Source organism: Puma concolor, chromosome D2, assembly GCF_028749965.1.
Source record: "Puma concolor isolate L17-30 chromosome D2, mPumCon1.1.hap2, whole genome shotgun sequence".
Taxonomy (NCBI): domain Eukaryota; kingdom Metazoa; phylum Chordata; class Mammalia; order Carnivora; family Felidae; genus Puma; species Puma concolor.
The window spans coordinates 11,174,282-11,197,319 of NC_141677.1; the positions used below are offsets into that span (position 1 = coordinate 11,174,282).

The 23,038-nt window shown below is 38.5% G+C and overlaps 1 protein-coding gene across 4 annotated transcripts in view; it reads right to left on the reverse strand.

Moving 5' to 3' along the window:
- Positions 1-23,038, reverse strand: part of RYR2 (ryanodine receptor 2) — a 760,386-nt gene that overhangs the window by 133,725 nt on the left and 603,623 nt on the right. For all 4 annotated transcript variants that reach the window (XM_086679587.1, XM_086679586.1, XM_086679585.1 and 1 more), the window contains 4 exons: positions 13,070-13,130; positions 11,612-11,850; positions 9,878-9,959; positions 2,898-3,028 (listed from right to left, as the gene is read on the reverse strand). In XM_086679587.1, the coding sequence (XP_086535713.1) occupies positions 2,898-3,028; positions 9,878-9,959; positions 11,612-11,850; positions 13,070-13,130 (513 nt within the window). The remainder of the gene's footprint in view (positions 1-2,897; positions 3,029-9,877; positions 9,960-11,611; positions 11,851-13,069; positions 13,131-23,038) is intronic.

Below are 23,038 nucleotides of genomic sequence, written 5' to 3' on the forward strand. Positions count from 1 at the left end.
TGCCTACAGGCCTTCTGTGTGGTCTATCCTTCTGCGACCATCACCTATTTTCAGAGCAAGGAGCTCTGAGGTCCCTGTTCAGGGCTCGACCTGTGTTCTCAATGCCCCACTACAGAGGCCATGCTTAGGCCCTATGTTGAGCCACTTATATATGCTCTGTACACAGCATAATATATATGCATTATATATATAACATACAACATATAATTATACTCTGTAGCGCCTCCTCCCCAGCAGCCTGCTGCGATGCTTTGAATCTCCCCTGGATTGTTTAACTTTCCATAAATTGCTTTCTATAAATTTAACTTTCCATAAAGTGCTTCCCACCACTTAACTGATCGCCCTTTTTCACAAACCCTTACGTGGCTAACTGTTACAGTGGCATTTCCCATCACTGACCAGATTCCCTTTTCCTTAATCTCAATGTATTCAGTCTTTCTGGACTCCCTCCTGAACTTTGTCAGGCTCCTTTTACTGGCTAATTTCTCCTTGAAGAACTTTAAAAAAAATTTTTTTTTAAGTGTTTATTTTTGAGAGAGTGAGAGAGTGAGAGAGAGAGAGAGAGAGAGACTGACCACGAGTGGGGGAAGGGCAGAGAGAGAGGGAGACACAGAAACCAAAGCAGGCTCCAGGCTCAGAGCTGTTAGCAGAGAGCCTGATGCAGGGCTTGAACTCGCCAACCATGAGATCATGACCTGAGCCAAAGTCAGACACTTAACTGACTGAGCCATCCAGGGGCCCTTCAAGATTCCTCTTGAACCAACTGAGTTAAGCCGTTCTGGTATCCTCAATGAACATTGCATTTTTGTGTCCTTAGTGTTCTTTATTCTGAATTCTATCACATGTATCTACCAGTCTCTCCCGTACTGCAACTAAAACCCCCCCGAAAGAAAGAATCCAAGTCTAATACTTTCTTATGTCAAATCTCCCCCATTTCCCTCAGTGTATGTTGCAAACAATTACTTGTGCGATGGCTAAAACCTGAATGAAAGCGGACCGTTCAATTCAATTCCTTTACTTTGTTATGCAAATGATGTGTTACAGAAACAAAAGCAGGTAAATTATCTGCTCTGTGTGTTTCCTTTTCTGCAATAAATAACAAATCTGCTTCATTCTGGATTCACAGCAAAAGGATTAATCAGTCAAAAATCCTAACTAAGACAACTTAGTAAAACAAGTTTACACAGAAGCCTAGTAGCTCAAATTCAACCATGTTTTATTATTTACAAATATATTGTGGCAATTATGCAGAAAAATATTGCTAACGCACATTCAACATATTTTGCCTTAGCTTCCTCTGTTATAGGAAATCAGAATTATAAAATGGGCAAATTAAATAATGACAATTCAAGGTTTTAAAAGATTCCTTACTTGATAAAAGGCATTATAAAACAAGTATAACCAGCAGATCCCCTCAAAAGAGTTACACAGAGAAACGATCTCATTAACAGAGAGGGATGCACTTGTGGACAACAAATAGTTCTTGCCTAAGTTTTGAGAACTCTTTAGGGCTACTGGAAAGCAAAGGAAATGCAGTATACGGTATCAGACTTAGAAGAAATCAAACAAAAAAGTAATATGAGAGGACACCTACATAATGTTTAAGCCTTGAGAACTCTGTTTTGATCGCTTTCAATGGCTGATTGGAGAAATAAGTCATTTCTGCTATGTTAACTATTGGTCATCCAACTCATTTCAAATCCTAGTAAATAATTCTAACAGGTTCTCACAGACCGATCCTTGAAATCATCAGCAATGGTCCTAAAAGCTTTTCAACTGGGACAGTGGGAAAAATGAGCCTACCAACCCAGAAAAATAGATTTTCCCAAGTGAAAGACGATGCGGGGCATGACTGTTTATAGATACCTAGTATGCATACAGACGTACATAAAAATCTTAAGAATACACATGCTAAGGGGCGCTTGGGTGGCTCAGTTGGTTGAGCGGCCGACTTCAGCTCGGGTCACGATCTCGCGGTCCGTAAGTTCGAGCCCCGCGTCGGGCTCTGTGCTGACAGCTCAGAGCCTGGAGCCTGTTTCAGATTCTGTGTCTCCCTTTCTCTGCCCCTCCCCCGTTCATGCTCTGTCTCTCTCTGTCTCAAAAATAAATAAACGTTAAAAAAAAAAAAAAAGTGGGGCGCCTGGGTGGCGCAGTCGGTTAAGCGTCCGACTTCAGCCAGGTCACGATCTCGCGGTCCGTGAGTTCGAGCCCTGCATCAGGCTCTGGGCTGATGGCTCAGAGCCTGGAGCCTGTTTCCGATTCTGTGTCTCCCTCTCTCTGTGCCCCTCCCCCGTTCATGCTCTGTCTCTCTCTGTCCCAAAAATAAATAAACGTTCAAAAAAAAAAGAAAATTAAAAAAAAAAAAAAAAGAATACACATGCTAAGGTCAGATTCAAATTTGAGTCACTGATTGTGTTTCAGATTTATAAGTTTTTTAAATGATAAAAATTGGACTAAACTGTGAGAAAAAAATCACATGGAATTAATCTGTCCCAAGAAGACAGACACATCTGGTGAACCCAAACAAAACAAAACAAAACCAATCTGAAGGGTACAAATCCATAAATATAATGAATAACACCCTCTGCTCGCTGTACCTATGAGAGAGAACTGAATCAGAAATCAGACTGACCCATTTATTTCCATTTCTGCCAATTATTTTGTCTTATTCTTAGGAGGGCTAATTTGAAGAAATTAAACGACTTTTCTTGCAGATACACTATGGGGATAGTATATAACATTCCAGAGAATTCCAAATCATAACATTTAAAAACAAATAGCATTGGAGATAATAAATTGAAATGGTCCATGAAAAAAATCACTGTAGGAAAATACAGTAGATGTCATTACGTTTCAAGGTCATATCTCAAATACTGAACATGCTTCTTCTGCATTACCTGCTCTTTCTCGCGATGACTTGGTATTGTAGATAGAGTAGATGTTATGTTTGTCGAGATGAGTTTCCAAAAATGCGACAGGAAAGGCACCAGCAAAAGCAGCAAGACATTCTCCTAATGCAGAGCGTTGCCTACAAGTGCAAAATGTTTGTTTTTTAGGTCTTCCAAGTGAATGAAGAAGTTACACTAAAGGCAACAAGTTTAAAACTAACATTAGAGGGGCGCCTGGGTGGCTCAGTCAGTTAAAGCTGACAGCTCAGAGCATGGAATCTGCTTCGGATTCTGTGCCTCCCTCTCTCTCTGCCCCTCCCCTGCTCATGCTCTGGCTCTCTGTGTCTCAAAAATAAAAATAAAAAAAACCTTAAAAAAATTAAAGACAAAAAAACTAACATTAGAGGGATAATAATCACGCAAATAATAAAAGTAACCCTCAAATCCAATTTCTACATTGCAAAACATCATCTGCTTTCAATAGCAAAGTCTCCACCATTTAAAAACAGCTAAATTATCTGTTAGTTTAAAAAGAAGTTAAGGGGTGCGTGGGTGGCTCAGTCGGGGGAGCATCTGACTTTGGCTCAGGTCATGATCTCACAGTTCGTGGGTTTGAGCCCTGCATCAGGCTTGCTGCTGTCAGCTCAGAGCCCGCTCCAAATCCTCTGGACCTTCTCTCTCTGCCCCTTCCGTGCTTGTGGTCTCTGTCTCTCTCTAAAATAAATAAAACATTGGGGCATCTGGGTGGCTCAGTCAGTTAAGTGTCTGACTTCAGCTCAGATCACGATCTCATGGTTTGTGAGTTCCACCCCTGCATCGGCTCTGTGCTGACCGCTCAGAGCCTGGAACCTGCTTCTGATTCTGTGTCTCCCTCTTTCTCTGCCCCTCCCCTGCTTGTGCTCTGTCTCTCTCTCAAAAATAAATACATCCATATTTTTGAGACATTTAAAAAAATACATAAAACATTAAAAAATAAGTTAAAACATTATAGACCAAAATAACAAGAAAAACCCTGTCAAATCCCCCCCATGAGTCTGGACATTTCTTTTGCTTTGCTTCCTTTCTTTACATCTTCTTCTTTTTTTAAACATAATGACCTACTGAGGAAGAATTCTTACTAGGTGAATAAATGCACTAATAAACATTAAAAAAAAAATAAAGTAGTGATACCAACACAGTAATACAATTTTCTGAAAATTTACTAAGTAATTTCAAGGTAGCTATGAAGTATTAAGACATAATATATACCAAAAACTATTAATAACAGTTAAAATTGATTCATCGTTTTTAAGGGAAGGAAGAGGTTTAAGGAATCATTCTGGGATCAATTGATTCAGGGCAGTTCACGACCCATGGCTCCCCCTGCCAGTGACATAAATTCTCACTTTCCCGGGGCGCTTGGGTGGCTCAGTCCGTTGAGCGGCCGACTTCAGCTCGGTCATGATCTCGCGGCCTGTGAGTTCGAGCCCCACGTCGGGCTCTGTGCTGACAGCTCAGAGCCTGGAGCCTGTTTCAGATTCTGTGTCTCCCTCTCTCTGACCCTCCCCGTTCATGCTCTGTCTCTCTCTCTGTCTCAAAAATAAACGCTAAAAAAAAAAATTAAAAAAAAAATTCTCTCTTTCCCTTAGCTACCTACATAATCCAAGGATTCGCTGGCACATGTTTATTAAATGTAGGACAATATGAGTTATTTCAGCATATTATGACCTCCTGAAATTACTTTACATAAATATTTTACTTTAAGAGTCCATAAAATCTATCTAATTAAGAAAAGATCATACAATTCTCTTTGGTAGCTTTAAATTCCTAATGGAAAAATATATGACTACATAAAATTAACAACACCTAATAGTTTAATATTTTAATTAAAAATGACTAGACATTTAGTCAGCTAGGAGAAAATACCTCTTCCTAGAATGACACTGAATAACTGAATAACACAGAGTTTAATTCAAACACTGAATAACATTTTATTACTAAAAATAATTTAGGACAGCAAGAAATCACAAAGGGAACAGGCTTTGATTCAGACAGACCTGAGTCCCAAACTTATTCCTGATACTTGTATCACTTTAGGAAAATTACTCATTCTTTCTGTTTTGCTTTCCTTACCTAAAAACTGGGATGCAGAATTGCAAAATTTCTGACACATAATAGGAGTTCAATAAAAGTTTGAAAATAATGAGAATATACTTATTTAAGAATTTAATAGCCTAAAATGTTTCATATATGACCCCAAAGTAATGAATTCTCTTACATCTGACTGGACAAGTCCTTTTATTTTATTAATAATACATGTGAACTATTTAATAATTTACTTTAAAATTTTGATTCAATTAGTAATTCTCAGACCAACTGTGATTATTCGTATTTTGGAAATAGCAGGTTTTTTATATGATGCTTATTAAGATACCTACATTTTTCTTAGTACAGTGACACTCTTTCATTTTTTCCAAGATATCTTTTACTCATCTTCCAATTTTCATTACAAATTTTTTTTGAATGTTTATTTATTTTTAAGAGAGAGAGACAGAGTGTGAGAGGGGGAGGTGCAGAGAGAGGGAGACAACAGAATCCGAACCAGGCTCCAGGCTCCAAGCTGTCAGCACAGAGTCCAACACGGGGCTCGAACTCACAGACCACGAGATCATGACCTGAGCCGAAGTTAGATGCTCAACTGACTGAGCCACCAGGCACCCCTCCCAATTTTCATTTTTATACTCTCCCCAAATGACTTTATAACTGCAAGAAAAATAAAAAAAAAAAATGTATCTTTTTTAGATCCTAACAAAAGAATCCCAAAGTTTATCAAGGAAAACCCAGAGGTAAAAAGAATAACAATGAGAGCACTGCTGAGGTTATGAGAGAGTTTGGATTACCAGATACTACAATGTATCATAAAGTACTAACAATTCAGGCTACAAGGTACTGATCTAATAATTTAAAAAGTCAAATAACAGAACAAAATAGAGATTCTAGAAATATAACCTATTTAATCTATTACCACAGTAGAGAATGAAGGTCTTATTTTAAATCAGTAGATAAAAGAAATATTTAATAAATCATTCCTTTGGGAGGAGGTTGGGGGATGGGTGAACTAGGTAAAGGAGATCAAGAGGAATAAATTTCTAGATATAAAATAGATCACAGAGATGAAAAGTGCAGCATAAGGAATACAGTCAATAATATTGTAATAATGTTGTGCTGCGACAGATGGTAACTATCCTCAGAGTGGTCAGCATGGTGTAATATAGGGAACTGTCCGGTCACTAAGCTGTGCACCTGAAACTAATATAACATTGTATGTCAACGACATTTCACTTAAAGATAAATACTTTCCACATGGAGGATGGTTTTAAAATTTTAATTTGAATTCTACATAACACCTAAAGAGAAACATGAAATTCAGATTCATTTTCAGTAAATTCCCTGCTTACTCCAGAGATGATCATTCCGGACATTCACTACTTTCCTCAAACTTCTTACATTTCTTTTCTGAATCATCACTTGGCTGAGGCATATTTCATTGAGAAAAATGGAAGCCAGGAGACACACACCTATTTATACCTGACTTACCTACTACCTGCTTTCTGTTGAATGGAGGAAAGTTCTGCGTTTCAAAACGTTCTAAAACATACATTTCTGAACACCCCATGTCATTCTCTTTATTGTGTGCTCACTGACCCATGATAAGCTGCCAATATTACATTCTTCACTTTACTTGTTTTGTTTTTTGTTCCTCATTAGGTCTAAGGTCTTTGAGAGTAGGGATCTATCTTGCTTATTACGGTTGTTATCACAGAACCTGGTGCTTACTAAATTTTTATTGAATGAGTAAAGGATTAAAAAGCTAAATGTAAACAACAAAAAGAATGAAAAACCTAAAAGAATAAGTTTTTTTTTAAATGTTTATTTATTTTGAGAGGGAGAGAGAGAGAAAGTGCAAGCAGGAGAGGGACAGACAGGGAGACAGAGAATCCGAAGCAGGCTCCAGGCTCTGAGCTGGGGCTCAGAACTCACTAACTGCGAGATCATGACCTGAGCTGAAGTCGGAGGCTCAACAGACTGAGCCACTCAAGTGCCCCAGAGATAAATATTTTAACTTCTAGCTGTTATGAGTGTGGTACCACTTTTCTAAAAATATTAAACTAAGAAGAATAAACACACGTGAAATAATTGACAGATTATATAAAAAAAAATTCCCAGGTCATAAGATATTATCTTTACATAGTTTCATATAGAAGCACTATAAAGTTATAAAAATGCTATGAGTCACAAAGATGGGAAAAAGAACAGGCAAGAGATTAATATTTGCTATAAATAAAATGGTTTTAATAGATAAAATTCATTACTAATCAGTAAAATAACGCATTAATAGAAAAATGGACAAGAGATATGAAAGGCAATTCATAAAATAAAGAAAAATGGCGGAGTAAACCCAAAACAATGGCTGAGAAGTGGGAGTTACGGAAGTGCATTTGAAATTAACATTGGAGGGACGCCTGGGTGGCTCAGTCGGTTAAGCGTCCGACTTCACCTCAGGTCACCATCTTGGCAGTTGACGAGTTCCAGCCCCGCATGAGGCTCTGTGCTGACGGCTTGGAGCCTGGGGCCTGCTTCCGATTCTGTGTTTCCCTCTCTCTCTCTGCCCCTTCCCTGCTCATGCTCTGTCTCTGTCTCAAAAATAAATAAACATTAAAAAAAAATTTTTTTTTTGAAATTAACATTGGATCCCATTTTTAACTATTGTATTTTTAAATAGTAAAAAGAATAATAATCAGAAATGAGGAAAATGTGAGGAAACAAGGCTTTTCTTGTAAAACTTGACAGTGTCAAGTGAATCAATTTTCTGGAAAGACAATGAGATATTATCATGATCCTTTAATATATGCCTATTCTTTAATCTGCAACTAAAATAAATAAACTGAACTATAACTAAACTGAGACAATAACTAAACTATAACTAAAACAAATAAAATTAAATATATATAGATTTTATATATATTTAAATATATATACATAAATAAATAGAAAACTATGAACGGAGATTAACATTATTTATGGAAATGAAAAAAACATTCATTTTTCAAAAATGAGGTAACAATAAATTATAAAACTCCCTCAGTATAAAATATTTGAAGCCCTAAAAATCATATGAAAAGAGATTAACTGAAAATATAGGTAGGGGCGCCTGGGTGGTTCAGTCGGTTAAGCGTCCAGCTCTTGACTTTGGCTCAGGTTAAGATCTCATGGTCTGTGATTTGAGCTCCCCATAAGTCTCTGCGCTGGCAGCACATAGCCTGCTTGGATTCTCTCTTCCTCTCCCTCTACCCCTTCCCTGCTTGTGTGCTCTGTTTCTTTCTCTCTCTCAAAATAAAAAAAAATAAAGTTAATAAAATATGTGTTAAAGAAAATACAGGTAAAAAATATTCAGAGTGAACTCAGTGGTCCTTTTATATGGATTAATTGTTCTGGCTCTATGTAGTTGCCACCCTATTTTAATTATTGATGCTTTATTTTTTATTATTTTTATTATTTTTTTTCAACGTTTTTATTTATTTTTGGGACAGAGAGAGACAGAGCATGAACGGGGGAGGGGCAGAGAGAGAGGGAGACACAGAATCGGAAACAGGCTCCAGGCTCTGAGCCATCGGCTCGAACTCACGGACCGCGAGATCGTGACCTGGCTGAAGTCAGATGCTTAACCGACTGCGCCACCCAGGCGCCCCTATTTTTTATTATTTTAAAAAAATATATTTATCTTAAGAGAGAGAGAGAGAGAGACAGCATGAGCAGGGGAGGAGCAGAGAGAGAGGGAGAGACAGACTCCCACGTAGGCTCTGCACTGTCAGCTCAATCTCGGGAGTGGTGACATCATAACCCAGAGTCAGACCTTAACTGACGAAGCCAACAGGCACCCCTACGTATTGATGCTTTATAAGTTTTAACAGTTGGTAGGCCAGATGAGTGAGTACTCTCGCATTACTTTTCCCTCTCTCAAAATTTTATTGGCTAGTCTTCTGAGTCATTCTTTCAAATGAACTTTCAAATGAATTTCCCAAATTCCAATAAAAAACAAATTTCTTAAAAAACTTTAAGAAAGAAAACAAACTTTTTTTAAATGTTTATTTTTGAGAGAGAAAGAGACAGAATGCGAGTAGAGGAGGGGCAGAGAGAGGGAGACACAGAATCCGAAGCAGGCTCCAGGCTCCGAGCTGTCAGCACACAGCCCGATGCAGGGCTTGAACTCATGAACCATGAGATCATGACCTGAGAGGAAGTCAGATGCTTAACTGACTGAGCCATCCAGGCACCCCAAAACCCAAATTTCTACTTGAAATTGTATCGTAGTAGATTAACTGGGGGAGAATTTACAACTTTTCAGTATTATTCCATTAGGATATCCTTTCACTGGTTTATTTCATCAGTCTTCTCGCCGAATGTCATTTTCTTTAGTCTAGCCTTTAAAAAAACTGCCGTCTTTTTCTTCTCTTTTTCACAGAAATCTTTTTACTGAAGTTGCGAGTGACCTCTTATTTTAAAATTCAGTGGGACACCTGAACTTGACCTGTCCACATCATCTGAAGATCTCTTCATCTTGAATGCGAAAACATGAAAAATAAAGCTGGTTTTAATAACTGCCTATATTCATGCTTAATTTGCTTTTCAGATACATATGAGGAACTCTTCTAGCAGATTCCTTCATAAGCTGGACTCATAAATGCTCTGTTTAATCTTTACATTGAATATGGTCTTTACCATTATTGCTTTACTTTTTTTTTTTTTTTTTTTTTTACATAACTTGATCGAGTTTTATTGTATCAATTCAAATTTAGCTTAAAGATTGTTCAGTTACTCCCAAGGAATTCAATATGTTGATCTCGTTGTTTAGTGTGTAACTAAGGAAAAAATGATAGAGCAAAGACTTGAAATAAATGGTTGTAACACCTGAAACAGATATTGACACAAAGTTAGTTTTAAAATCTTACCTTTCCACATAAATACTTTTGCTGGTTCCCAAAGCATATAAGCTAGTCAGAATTCTATAACATGACACCTGTACATCTTCCACTAAGGAAAAATAAAAACAGAACAAAAACACTTGTTATTGTTGTACGAAATTTTAGAATAAAACCAAAATTCCATATTGAGGGCATACTTATGTTTTAGCATTTTTAAAAAAAATCAAAATTAGGGGTGCCTGGTTGGCTAAGTCGGTTAAATGTCCGACTTCAGCTCAGGTCATGATCTCGCAGTTCTTGAGTTTGAGCCCCACGTCGGGCTCTGTGCTGACAGCTTGGAGCCTGAGGCCTGCTTCAGAGTCTGTGTCTCCCTCTGTCTCTGCCCTACCCCTGCTCATGCTCTGTGTCTCTCTCTCTCAAAAATAAACAGACATTAAAAAAAATTGTTTTTAAAGCAAAATTAGAACAAATAGATATGTAAAATGAAATAAAAAATTATTTCTCAAACAAAATTCGTTTCTTTAAGGAGCTGAAAGCATTCTATGGAATGGACTATAATTATTCGGAACATTCTCAGGAACATTTTAAGAATAACTTTTCTGTAGATGGAAGAAAAAAGGATTTCTTCAAGAATAAAATTAAGCACAAGAATATTTGGGAAGGTCAGGCAGATTGTGTCTCCTGTTTTGAAGGTATATAAAGACTGTGTCTTTTATTTTAACACCTAAGTGAACAATAATGAGAGTGCTGGAGGAGGTCATGAGTTACTTGTTTTTGACCTGACATTCAAGGCATCGGGAAGCCAATCTTATAGAGAAGCCAGAAACTAAAATAAAACCTTATAGGTGATCTATGATCCGATAAGTCATGTTTAAAAGGCAAGAAAGAAAATCTAAGAACCTTGGATTTCTAATCCCAACTCTTCTAGTATTTCCTGGAGAATATACCATGACATGAATGGAGAAATCATCCTTGCCCTCCGGACCTGGTTCCGTGTCCACACTGCACTGCAGTGCTCCTACAATGGTTCAAGGACATGTGCTGCGAGTAGTGGCTGTGTTATCCACTGAGTAACACAGTGGTTTTCACACACAACCGTACTTCACTGGGAGACCTACAAGGTGGAGAGTCTGAGTAGGCATGTCATTAAGACCCACTTAACAAGGGCTTACATCTCTCACGCTCAACATCAGTAGGAGAGTCGGAAATTGGGACAGGTCACGTATCATTGTGTTTCGCATTGCTATTAGCATTCTGTGGATATTTTTAATAATTATGGAAATCTATGCAAAAATAGCCGATTAAATCCATAAAAACAGACCAAAACCTACAAATAGAAAGCGTGTGAGCCACTGTAGTAGGCCAATTGTTTAGCCACGGACTTTGTCAGAATTACAGCTTGTAGAACAATGTGCACTGACTCAGACGTAATTGGAAAACAATGTTGCACATCCCGTGCTCAAACTGCATTAGAAAAATTCCATGGAAAGAGGGAACAGAGAAGCAGCAAAATTTGGAACCTGCACTTGAACAAGGTGGAAATGACTGCCCACCACCACTACCTTCCTGGTCCCTTCTGTGAATGCATATGATTCAGTGATCTACCTCTCTAAGAATGGTTTCTGTAACTCAAATGTCAACCGAATGTTCTGGGGGCAAAAAAAAGAGTGCATTTCAATGGATAAGCAGCGCTTGATGGGGCTTTTACAATTTCTCATTGTACTATTAGATAGTGAAAGTCTAAGTAATAGGTTTACATACATATTAGATCTTCTCCGAACTGATGCTGGCCAATATGCTCAAATAATGATGACAGCATTGGCAACAGAGCCACCGTGGTATAATTGATAATCTGAGTAACACCTTTGGGTTGGTTTCGGGTGTGGGTGAACTGGCCCTGCTTGAGATTCTCCATTGTCTTCTCCAGATCCTCCGCCGCATTGTCCAGAAACGTTCTGAGCGCACTTTTAACACTCTCCAGGCCAGTCTTCATGACAGTCCTAGCAATTAGAGAAGGGAGAACAGACACCTTGCAAAAGGACCAAGTGGAATAGAAATAACACATGCTTCTACTTTGGTTACTTATCCGTGACTTTCACTCAGCCAATTACTTTAATTCACCCTCAATAAACTTTTTCAACGTACTTGAATTTACAGTAATATATTGCTCTGTGAATGCATAACCTTTCCCAAATGTCTTCACCGTCAACTTAATGAGGGCCCAGATCAAGAGGCAGCACTCATGCTCTGTATTTTCTAGCAATTTTGAGTACTTGTTTCATAATGAGCAAAACACAGGTTTTGAGCCAGCTGATCCCCAAATCCAACACAACCGAAACGGTTTCTGAGGCAACGGCTGTGAAAGAAACGTTGAATCCCTGCTACACCAAGTCATTAAATGATGTAAATGTTTTAGGAGTGAAGTGTAGCCATGAGCTAAATGAGCCTCTAAAGGCTGAACTTTGTACAGAAGTGACCCCCAAATGCCACTATTTCTAGTAGGAAATGAAGGGATCTAATAGCATCTACTTTTTTCATTTATTATACAAAACACCTCAAGTAAAATTTTAAAGGCAAAAATAAAGAACCCAAGAGTATCATGGGGTATTCTCTGTAGGAGACATGGAGGAATTTTTATTTAGATCTATCCTGGATAATAAGTGAAATAAATGTATGACTTAAAGGCTGAATCAATCCTGCGAGATACACGGATTTGGTATTTAGGCAAACGATTGGGTTTCCAGTCCTGTGGCTGGGAGGGCAGAGTAGAAAGTACACAGACTTGGGAACTGGCCTACTTCCACACTTACTATGCAATCAAAAGCTTCACTTTGCTCATCTGTAAAATAAGAATAAAGCTCATGTCCTTATAAAGCTAAATGTTACCACAAGTGTGGAACACCAGTTACCACACCTAGAAGCTACTGAGACCTCTGAAGTTGCAGCTTACCATCATCTTTACTGGACATGATACATTCCCGCTTCAACCTTCAGTTACATACCTAGCTGCTACAGACATTGCTTGAAATTTAAATAACGATATATATATATGATCATAAAAATAACAGAATGCCATTTATTAGTAATTTATAAAATACGTTTTCACCCACAAGTGTTTATTACAATTCCAAACACTGAAATCAAGAGACAAGGAATGTCTTAATATTCTTTTAAGTGTAGCACTACTATGCTCACTTAGACAAAAACATATCCATTTACCTTGCATCCAAAGTCTGACCCAAAATATGAAGACAGTTGACAATTGATGTGGCATCATTTCCTAAAGAGCAAACAAAATGCTATATAAATTGCCCGGAGGATTTCTCAGCGACCTTTTCTGGTAATATTTGTGTACCAAAAATTAGTCAACAGTACAACCCGACAGTAACTCAATTAACAAGACTTTTTGATAATCAAGTTCAAAATCATGCGGTTTTTCTGCTCGAAAGTGGTTATGCAAATGTAAGTAGAAAAGCAATAAAGCATGTTTCATCAAATAGCTGACATACTCAAGAAGCATTCAAAGCACTGTGCCAGGCTGAAGTGTTTTAACTGAACTCTTCAAATATATTCACCTCCCCATATTGGCTCATCTTCCTCCTAAGTCATAATGTGTATCAACTTTTTAAAATCAGCTCATATCCTTTATGAACGAGATGGGCTAAAAGTCCCATAAATAAACTGAATTCCTTTGCAATTACCCAAGCGTCTCTGCTTTCTTATTCCATTCAGCTGCATTAGGATGAATTATTTTGCCCAAGTGTTTTTGGCCTTCAGTGGAAACCAGCCACCAAACTATCACGTAAATAAGCATCAGAAGCTGAAGAAGTTAAATCCTACCCTTCTCAGACACTTGAAATGGGATGGCTTTTCTTGAAAGATGACATTCACCCATTTTAACTGTGTATTTTACCAGAAAGTACAGAATTATGAATTACTGTACCTATTTGGCTTTGTGATGAAGATACATAATAGCAAATAAATAAAATGATGAATCCAAAGTTACAAAGTAATTTGGCCACTCACAATACAGTTTGCCATTATTGCTTCCTCATTTTATAGTTCCCTATTTATAATACATAGAGTCATTTCCCGGGTCCTGAGGTCTGAACGTACATTTTTAATAACATTTGAGTATGTTACATTCTTTAGGCAAAAAAAAAAAAAAAAAAAAAAAAAAAATCCTAATATATATGAAAATTAACAACTGCCTTAGAATCTGGATAAGACAGTTTCGTGATATGATATACATAAGAAAAAAGAAAACTAAGGTGTTCATTGCTAGACTCTGAGTTCTTTGATAAAATGTTCCATTCATCTCGTGCTTTGATTCTCAGAATTTCTGGTAATAATGAAGACAAAATCAGCAGAAAGGCAGAATTTGTTATGTCCCTGTCTATTGATTCATAGGGCTTTCACTGCAGCCCATGGAAGTATTACTCATTTAATTATTCATTCACTCAATAAATACATGTCAAATACCAGGCATTCTGAAACTTCCAGTTATAAGTGAAACAGAGTTCTCATGGTACTTGCATTTTAATGGAGGACACAGTTAATAAAATGTTAAGAAAAAAATCAATATGAACCTAATACCAGGCTACAGTAAAAACTATATATTTATATATATTAATTATATAACTATATATATATAGTTACACACACACATACATACATATATCAGAGAATAGGGATAAGAGCAACTGGATAGGGTAATAAGGTGAGTGGTCACAAGGCTGTAAGAAGGTGGCATTTGAGCAGAGATTTGAATGAACAAATCATGCCTATGCCTGGGAGAAGGGCCCAGGCAGAGGGAATAGCATGTGCAAAGGCTCTGAGGCAGAAAATGAAGCTGGTGTTCCACGTAAGGCAGTGAAGGTGGCTGATGTGTGATCAAGATTCGGGGGAAAAAAGGGGGGTATGAGGTAGAGAGGAGGGGACTGGCCAGGTTTTGCAATTAGAGCAAGAGGTCTGATTTTTTTTTTTTCAGGTGCAATAGAAAATATCCTTAGGTTTTGAACAGGAAGGGTTCTGGTTTCTGTTTTAAAAGGACTAATTCACACTGTGCGAAACTCTGGAAGGGCAAGAGTGCAAGTCGGTTAGGAAGGTGCTACAGGTCAATGACACTGAATTTGCATTAGGATACCAGCAGTGAAGAAGTTAAGAATTCATTTTAAGCCTTCGCTTATGGACTGAACGTGAAATGAGACGGATAGGAATCAGGGATAACTCCAAAATTGGGTGAGCACTTGTATGAGCAATTGGGTGAACGGTGGTAAGATTTACTGATGTAGAGAGAGCACAAGACAGGAGCGGAATAAGGGAGCTGGGGGCAGCTCAATCTGCTTCAGGTAGGTTCAGAGTGATGGGCCTATTAATGTCAGGTAGAGATGTAGAATTGGCTGCCAGTGCACACATCTGGAGTGCAGAGAACACAGCTGGGTTGGAGCTACACATTTGGGCCCCACAAGCATACAGATCCTTTGAAAAATCATGGGCCTGAATGAAATTGGCCAGCATGTGCATAAATACAGAAGAAAAAAAAGGTCTCAGGGCCTCCAATGTTTGGAAGTGTGAAAGATAAGGAGGAGACGGCCCAGAAAATGAGAAAGAGAAGGCCCAGGAGGGAGAGGGGACACAAGGCAACGTGTGAGACTCTAATGGAAGTTATTAGTTAGCCCCAAGTCAGAGAGGCTGGCCCCTCACTCTTTGTCCTAAAACTCAGTTCTTTTTCCCTTTCCCTTCCAGTCTGCTGTCTCCTCGTATAGAGGACCAGTGTTTGTACTTTGAGCCTTTTCCAAAGGAGTGGCTGGGGTATTGCAAACCTCCATTCATTATGAACTCGTGAGGCGGGATTTCTGTTCCTGGTGTAGGCCAGCCCCGAGAATAGTGTCCGGTAAACAGCAGGTATTCGGTTAAATCTTGTGGGCTGTGAAGAATAGGAAATACTACCAGTGGCCAGACAAGTTCTGGGGGTCAGAGGAAAATGCATAGGGCGTATGGGAGATTTCTGTGATTGTAGAGTAACCCACCATAAGCTCTGGGAATCGTCACATTTTGGTATACTCCATATTAGACGCAGTATAAATTTGAATGGAAACATCTCCGTTTAAAAAAAAAAAAATGGTGGGGGGAGGCCCCTAAGGAATGTAGAAAAAGTACAAATTGAATCTTCAACATCTTGTTGGGCAGACCAAGCAAAAGCATCAATTCTACCAGCAAGGGTAGAGGCCTAGCTTATGATTACTTTTGAAGAGATAAAGCATGTAGCAAGAACTTTAAATAAGAACCCCGTGCACCCCGCCCTTCTGAAGGCTCTCTGGATCTCCATCACCAGAAATGTCAATCACACCATCGGTAAGGACAGGAAAGGCTAGTGACAGTGGAGTAAGATGATAAAATTCTAAAGCGATGATTGTATTTTCATGTATTTAACTACATGTAATTTCTTCACTACTCGGACTAGAATAAAAACCAAAAGTTTGATACTTTCCAGCTTATGCTCTTTCAAGGTCCAAACTGCTTCCCTTGTCTTCAAAGGGAACACACTTTCCTTGGTCAGTAACTGACCAACACTTAAGAAAACACCCATGAGTTAGTTGCCTACTTGTCTCTGAGGTTGTGTGTTCCCATCAGTGCGTAAGCATGAAAGGTACATAACTAAAATCATAACCTATACCTGAATCTGACAGCAAGAGACGGCAAGCATTTGGTTTTTACAATGATTGTACCAACTCATAAAACACGACAACTCTCTAAATAAAAACAACAAAGTTAAAAGAGGTTAAAGTCAAAATATTCTTTTTGTATCTTAATCTCAATTTGTTTTGTGGTTTTTAATATAAGGTTCCTGTAAATCACGAGTTTTCAATGTTATTCAAAATCTGACGTGTGATGTCCTGCTTCTGTTCTGTAATCTGATGTTTCAAGTCACTGGGAAAGCAGTGACAGACTTTCTAATTTTTATTCTTCATCCTCACTTGTCTCCCATGGCTCTTGACACAATACCTCATTGTGTTTGCTTCTTTGAAGAAACGATTAATCTTGGCAGAATCCTCATTAATAATGTGAAATAAAACTATGCTAGAGGCACAAATTTCTCTCAAAATTAAGAGGGGATAAAAAGAGACTGAAAAGGGCCAATAACTTCATTACTTCCAAAGTCTGTGACACTGAACAGAATAAAATTATTGAAACTTTAACCTAGTGAGAAGTTTTAGTTAAACTGAAAATATATTTTAGATAATTACATATTCTATTTATTTACCCCGAAGTAAGTACATTCTCTCAAAGTGGTATGTTCAAAGGAAAGAAATATCTGTTATCACTCTAATACTATTTTCTGATACTATTTTCATGATAGGTCTCTAATTCTGTCGTTTCTCACCTATTTCTTCACAAGAAATGCGTTATTTTTTACATAGCACATAAAACAAGTTAAATCCAGGAAACTCTTGCCTTTGCTATGTATACTGTCATGAGACAACAGAACTGTTACTCTAGGGAAAGACCTTAACAATATTTTAGTGATTTCAACAATACTCAGCAAAAGCGGCACATTGTGCATAACTGAACTATTAAATTCCCAGCATAATGACATGTCCAATTTTCAGATATGCACTATCCTCAGAGACCCTGAGTGCTTTAAGTAATTTTCCTTTCATTATGTGTCCCATTAAACACAAGCACGATCTGAACCTTCTTAGGGATAATACATACATGTACTAGTTTTCTAATATCTCCTGATACAAGATAGCAGCCCTCATTTTAAACACTTGAATGGGTTTTGGGGGTGGGGAGATAACAGATGGGTCAACGTAAATTTAACACATTAATTTGTTAATCAGGGAGAGATACCAACTGATAGAATCTACTGTATCACTTTACTACTGAAACTCTGCAAACATAACATTAAGATTTACACGGCAGTTTAAATCAGGCATCTCTTCCTGGGGGGAGAAAACCCAACATTTTAACAAGAACTACTGCTTCTTTTAAATATGTGACAATACTGGGGCGCCTGGGTGGCTCAGTCGGTTAAGTGGCCGACTTGGGCTCAGGTCACGATCTCACAGTCTGTGAGTTCGAGCCCCGCGACGGGCTCTGTGCTGACCGCTCGGAGCCTGGAGCCTGTTTCCGATTCTGTGTCTCCCTCTCTCTCTGACCCTCCCCCATTCATGCTCTGTCTCTCTCTGTCTCAAAAATAAATAAACGTTAAAAAAAAAAAATATGTGACAATACTTACCCTATTTAATATCCCTGCGGCTAATACTGGAGTCAAATTAAAGATGTGCCACATTGGGTTCTAGGGTCACTGAGGACAAACCAGAAGAAATTCTGGAGTACTATGCTCAATTTTGGAGTGTTTGCTTGATTCCAGGCATTCCCAAAAATGTCTCTGCTATCAGATTAGGAAACTCTCCAGCTCTCTGGACAATCTGCTATCTCACTAATACGTGAACAATTTACCAGAAAGTGTGAAAGTAGAAAAGGCCTCCGAATGATAACTATTTTGTGCCTTCTCAAAGAGTTCCTCTAGGTGACAGGATCGCGGTTGGCTGGGTTTAATGATCTTGTTTGAATAGTCATTAATTATGCATTACTTCCTCTTCAGTGTAAGTGCCCTAAGTGGTTTCTTGGACACCTTAAGAAATAAAAAAATATATATATGTGATTCTAATGAAATGTGGGATAATTGGATACATTTTTCTTAATCATCTCATAAGCCAAAAAAAAAAAAAAAAAAAAAAGGTAAAATTTCAGTTATTCTGAACGTAAGAAAATTCCAAATCAAGAGCCCTTATCTCTTTGTTCTAAGTGTCTGCTCTTCTCTTTTGGAATGTAGGCTTCCTGAAGGCAAGACCTAGTTGGTTCATTCCTTCAGTCACCTGACATGGATAAAAGACCTAGTATGTTCCAGGCTTTGGATACAACAATAAACCCTCAGTGAGCCGAGAGGTTTGTGCCAGACAGGGATGTGACTCTGGGGACATCATGGAGGACAGGTACTCGAGTGAACAGAATGTTCTAAGAGTAGGGGGAGGGACTAAAATCAGGGAGGTTGGGGAAGGTTTTCCTGACAGAGTAGGTAATATTTGGGTTGAAATCTGAAGGGTGCGGTGAGCAGTTTACTCCACTGAGTGTGAAGGACTGGAGAGGAGACTTATGTCTGGGGACCCCGTTCTAGTAGGCAATTACAGCAGGTGGAAAGACCCTGCACAGAAAGGGATATGATACTTTTAAGAAGCAGAGAGAAGGCCACTTAAGCTGAAGCACAGACAGCAGGCCAGAACATGGCGGGGAAGGTGGATGGAGGGATACTTAGGGGATAGTCTATGAAACACTAATGTGGCCAGATTCAGAAATTTTCTTCTCAAGAAAAGGGAAGCCACTGAACCTGCAGGAGAGTGATAGGAAAGACAGGATTGTGGGAAGATGCAGCTGCTGTGGAGCACATTCTGGAAGAGCAAGAGGGGATTCAGGGAGAATGGGCAGTTTGGTCCAAGAGGACAGATGACCGATGCCTGGACCGGCCTCAGATGGTCACAGTGGAGAAGTGCAGAAATCTTCATTTTCCTATTCTCACACCCTGAAAGGATGACCCCGCACAGCAGAGCACAATAAATGCTGATTGATGGAGTGCCTGGGGGGGCTCGGTCAGTTAAGTGTCTGACTTCGGCTCAGGTCGTGATCTCCTGGTTCATGAGTTCGAGCCCCACGTCAGGCTCTGAGCTGTCAGAGCCTGGAGCCTGTTTCCGATTCTGTGTCTCCCTCTCTCTGCCCCTCCCCTGCTCATTCTCTGTCCCTGTCTCTCTCAAAAATAATTAAACATTAAAAAATTTTTTAATAAAAATTAAAAATAAATATTGAATGAATGCATCAAATGAATGCTATTAAGGCATTAGATTATATTTTATTATTATTTATTTCACATATAAAAATAAAGCCCTTATGAAGTCCTGATTTGCATACACCTGTGGCACCACGGCTGTCCCTGCTGGAGGCTTAGTTACCAGATTCTGCTTCCTTTCCAACTGACTGAAAGGCTTAAACAGGCTGTAGCAGGAGGGCTTATGTATTTTCTACCATCGTTGGCATTTGTAATCAGAATTTCCACTTAGCAAAAGTGAGCAAAAATGGTGGGATTACAAAGCAATATTTCATTAGTTGCCAATGGATCCTTGAAAATGGCAAATGGGATTCCCATCACTTCTCAACTTGCCTGGGTCCCGTCCATGTCCCAACCAATTTTCTTAAATACAAGAGTACACCAACTTATAATCACTAACGAGGATGTCAGAATTCAAACAGGAAGCCTATATATATATAGGCCTATATATATATATATATGTATAATGAAGATACTAATTTCTTCACTGTTTTATTTTTCCATAAAGCATTCTAATGGATTCATCAGAACTACTGTTCTGTGGGGAATAGGGCCTGTTTCTGCTTTTAAAAGACTTAGCTTTTTCAAATATAAAATGGAACGGTTTAAATGCCTCAAAAAAAATATATGAAGCATAAAACGTTTTGTACTGATGGTCTCTTTAGTTCTTAAATAGTGTGCCTCAATGTAGAGAATGCATTTTTAAGTCGATAAAAGACATACACAAATATAGAAGTCCAAATGTGGGGAATCTTCAATTAATCAGAAAAGTCCTTCAACTACAGATGAAGTCTGGAAGTATAACAACAATTTAATTTGGCAGCCAGCTTGGAATAAAGAGTCCCTTACTCATCAGATCCTGAACTCACCACAATCACTACCACCAAGACGAATATTTTGTCTCTTGGTATGAATATTCCCCTTGTGTCTCCAATCGCACCTTCCTGACATGTTGAGGGTGTGTCTTTCTACATCTTTACTTCTGGTCATCGCTCCTAAGACACAAAGCCCGGGCATTCCTTTGTCAACCTCAACTTTTAACTGTCTTAATCTGTCCTTAGCTTAAGTCATAAACAGTTTGTAAATTTAAAGCAGTACAGTAAAAACCACTTTGATCATCAGTGTATTGTCTAACAGAATTTGGAAAAAAAATGGTATCATGTTAGAGAAGGGAGAAAGGAAAAAATCACAGATAATATGACTATAAAGGACCACTATGTATGTATTTGTGTGTGTGTGTGTGTGTGTGTGTGTGTGTGTGTGTACATTAGGTCTCTCTCTTTAGGGAAATCCACAATGGCAGAACTGATACATCAAAAATAAATAGTTGATATACCACTTCGACTTCATTCTGGAAATGGGTAAATTATAAAGGCTTAATTATGCTTGTACTTTAAAGAACTAAGTCCTCTAGGTTCCCCTAGGAATCCCTTAGGTTTGAAAGCTGTTAAGACTGCAGTTTACATAATCCTTCAAGGTTCATTACCTTACATTCGATCAGCTATGCGCAACTGATCTCTAAGATTAGTATTTATTGTGACCCAGTTTAAAAATGGAAAAACATGGGGTGCCTGGGTGGCTCAGTTGGTTAAGCAGCTGACTTTGGCTTAGGTCAAGATCTCACAGTTTGTGGGTCTGAGCCCCGCGTCGGGCTCTGTGCTGACAGCTCAGAGCCTGGAGCCTGTTTCAGATTCTGTGTCTCCCTCTGTCTCTGCCCCTCCCCTGCTCACGCTCTGTCTCTGTCTCAAAAATAAACAAACGTTAATTTTTTTTTTTTAATGGAAAAACAAAAACAAAAACAAAGGTTCAGAGAAATCAAGTCTCTCGTCCAAATCATTCAGCTGGTCTAGTTACAAATAAAGCATTTATATCTAGGTTTTCCGACTTGAAGCCCACTATTTTTCTGGGACATCCTACTAGAGTCTGAAGCCAGGTGGTAACTGTCATGTGTAAACGTGATATGGATAAGACTTAAAGATTCTAAAAACTTGACAAGACTGTATTAGAAAATGTTTGATTAACAAAGGCCTCCTGAAGTTCGTATTATTGTATAGGCAAATGCCAAAACAAATTTGAAACCCTGCAAACCAGAGACGCTAGAATAATATAAAGAAGACACACACAAGTACGCTTTTGGGGTAAAGTAGCTCTCCAGTAAATTCCTGTTAAAAATAAAAATAATAGTATTTAAAGGCTACAGGATTTAAAATACAATGCCTAAATGGAGTATCGGCATCATGTAGGGATGGTATGAATGTTAAAGTCTGGCTTGTCTCCATGGGGAGATAGTACAAGTTTCATCAATGCATTTAGCTTCGACTACTAGTCCCTTAAGAAACATAGGAGATTAAAGAATAGGCAAAATTTATCCACAGTAAAAGCAGTCTATACGTAGTGCCTTTGCAGAGGTTATAAACCGGAAATGGCACAAGGGAGGCTTCTGGGGTGCTGGAAATGTTTTATGTCTTGATCTGAGCAAATGGACATGTATGCGTGGATGGAAAATTTCAACAAACTGTATCATCAAGCTGTCTTCAAGATTTGTGCACTTTGCTCCATATATGGAACACCTCAGAAAATTTTTAAAAGAAATTATAGTGAAATATAAACTGAGAAGCCAAGAATTTACGGTAAGAACTGAGAAACAGCACAACGGAAATATTACCATGCTCATCAGTAAGAAAGTAAACACTGCCCTTGAGAAAAGGGGTCCCCATCAGAGCGATACAGACTAAGACAGCACTCTCAGAGGACGAATGGAGGACACTTGAATCCACTGTTATTATGAGAAAGTTGAAGAGTTTCTAACAATTCTGTCTGCACAATGTTCATACAAATTTTTCTATGTCGAGGAAAAGTCAAACAAAAATCAGTCAACTAGAAATTACTTTGAAGACATTTTGCCCAATGATGTGGCACAACTTAAACATGAATGCAAAAACTCAGGCAATTTAAATGAAATACAGGGGCGCCTGGGAGGCTCAGTTGGTTAGGCGTCTGACTCTTAGTTTCAGCTCGGGTCATGATCTCACGATTCCCGAGTTTGAGCCCTGTGTTGGGCTTTGTGTTGACTGTGCAGACCCTGCTTGGGATTTTCCCTCTCTCTCTCTCTCTCTCTCTCTCTCTCTCTCTCTCAAAATAAATAACTAAATAAACTTTAAAAAATATTCACTGTGTCTTATATAGAAATGACTTAACCCTTAGCGTTTCCTGTGAATGGAACTGCACTTACATCTGTATCAGTACACTAAATATTTCGCTGCTAAAATCACCCCAACACTGTCTCAAAACCGACAGTG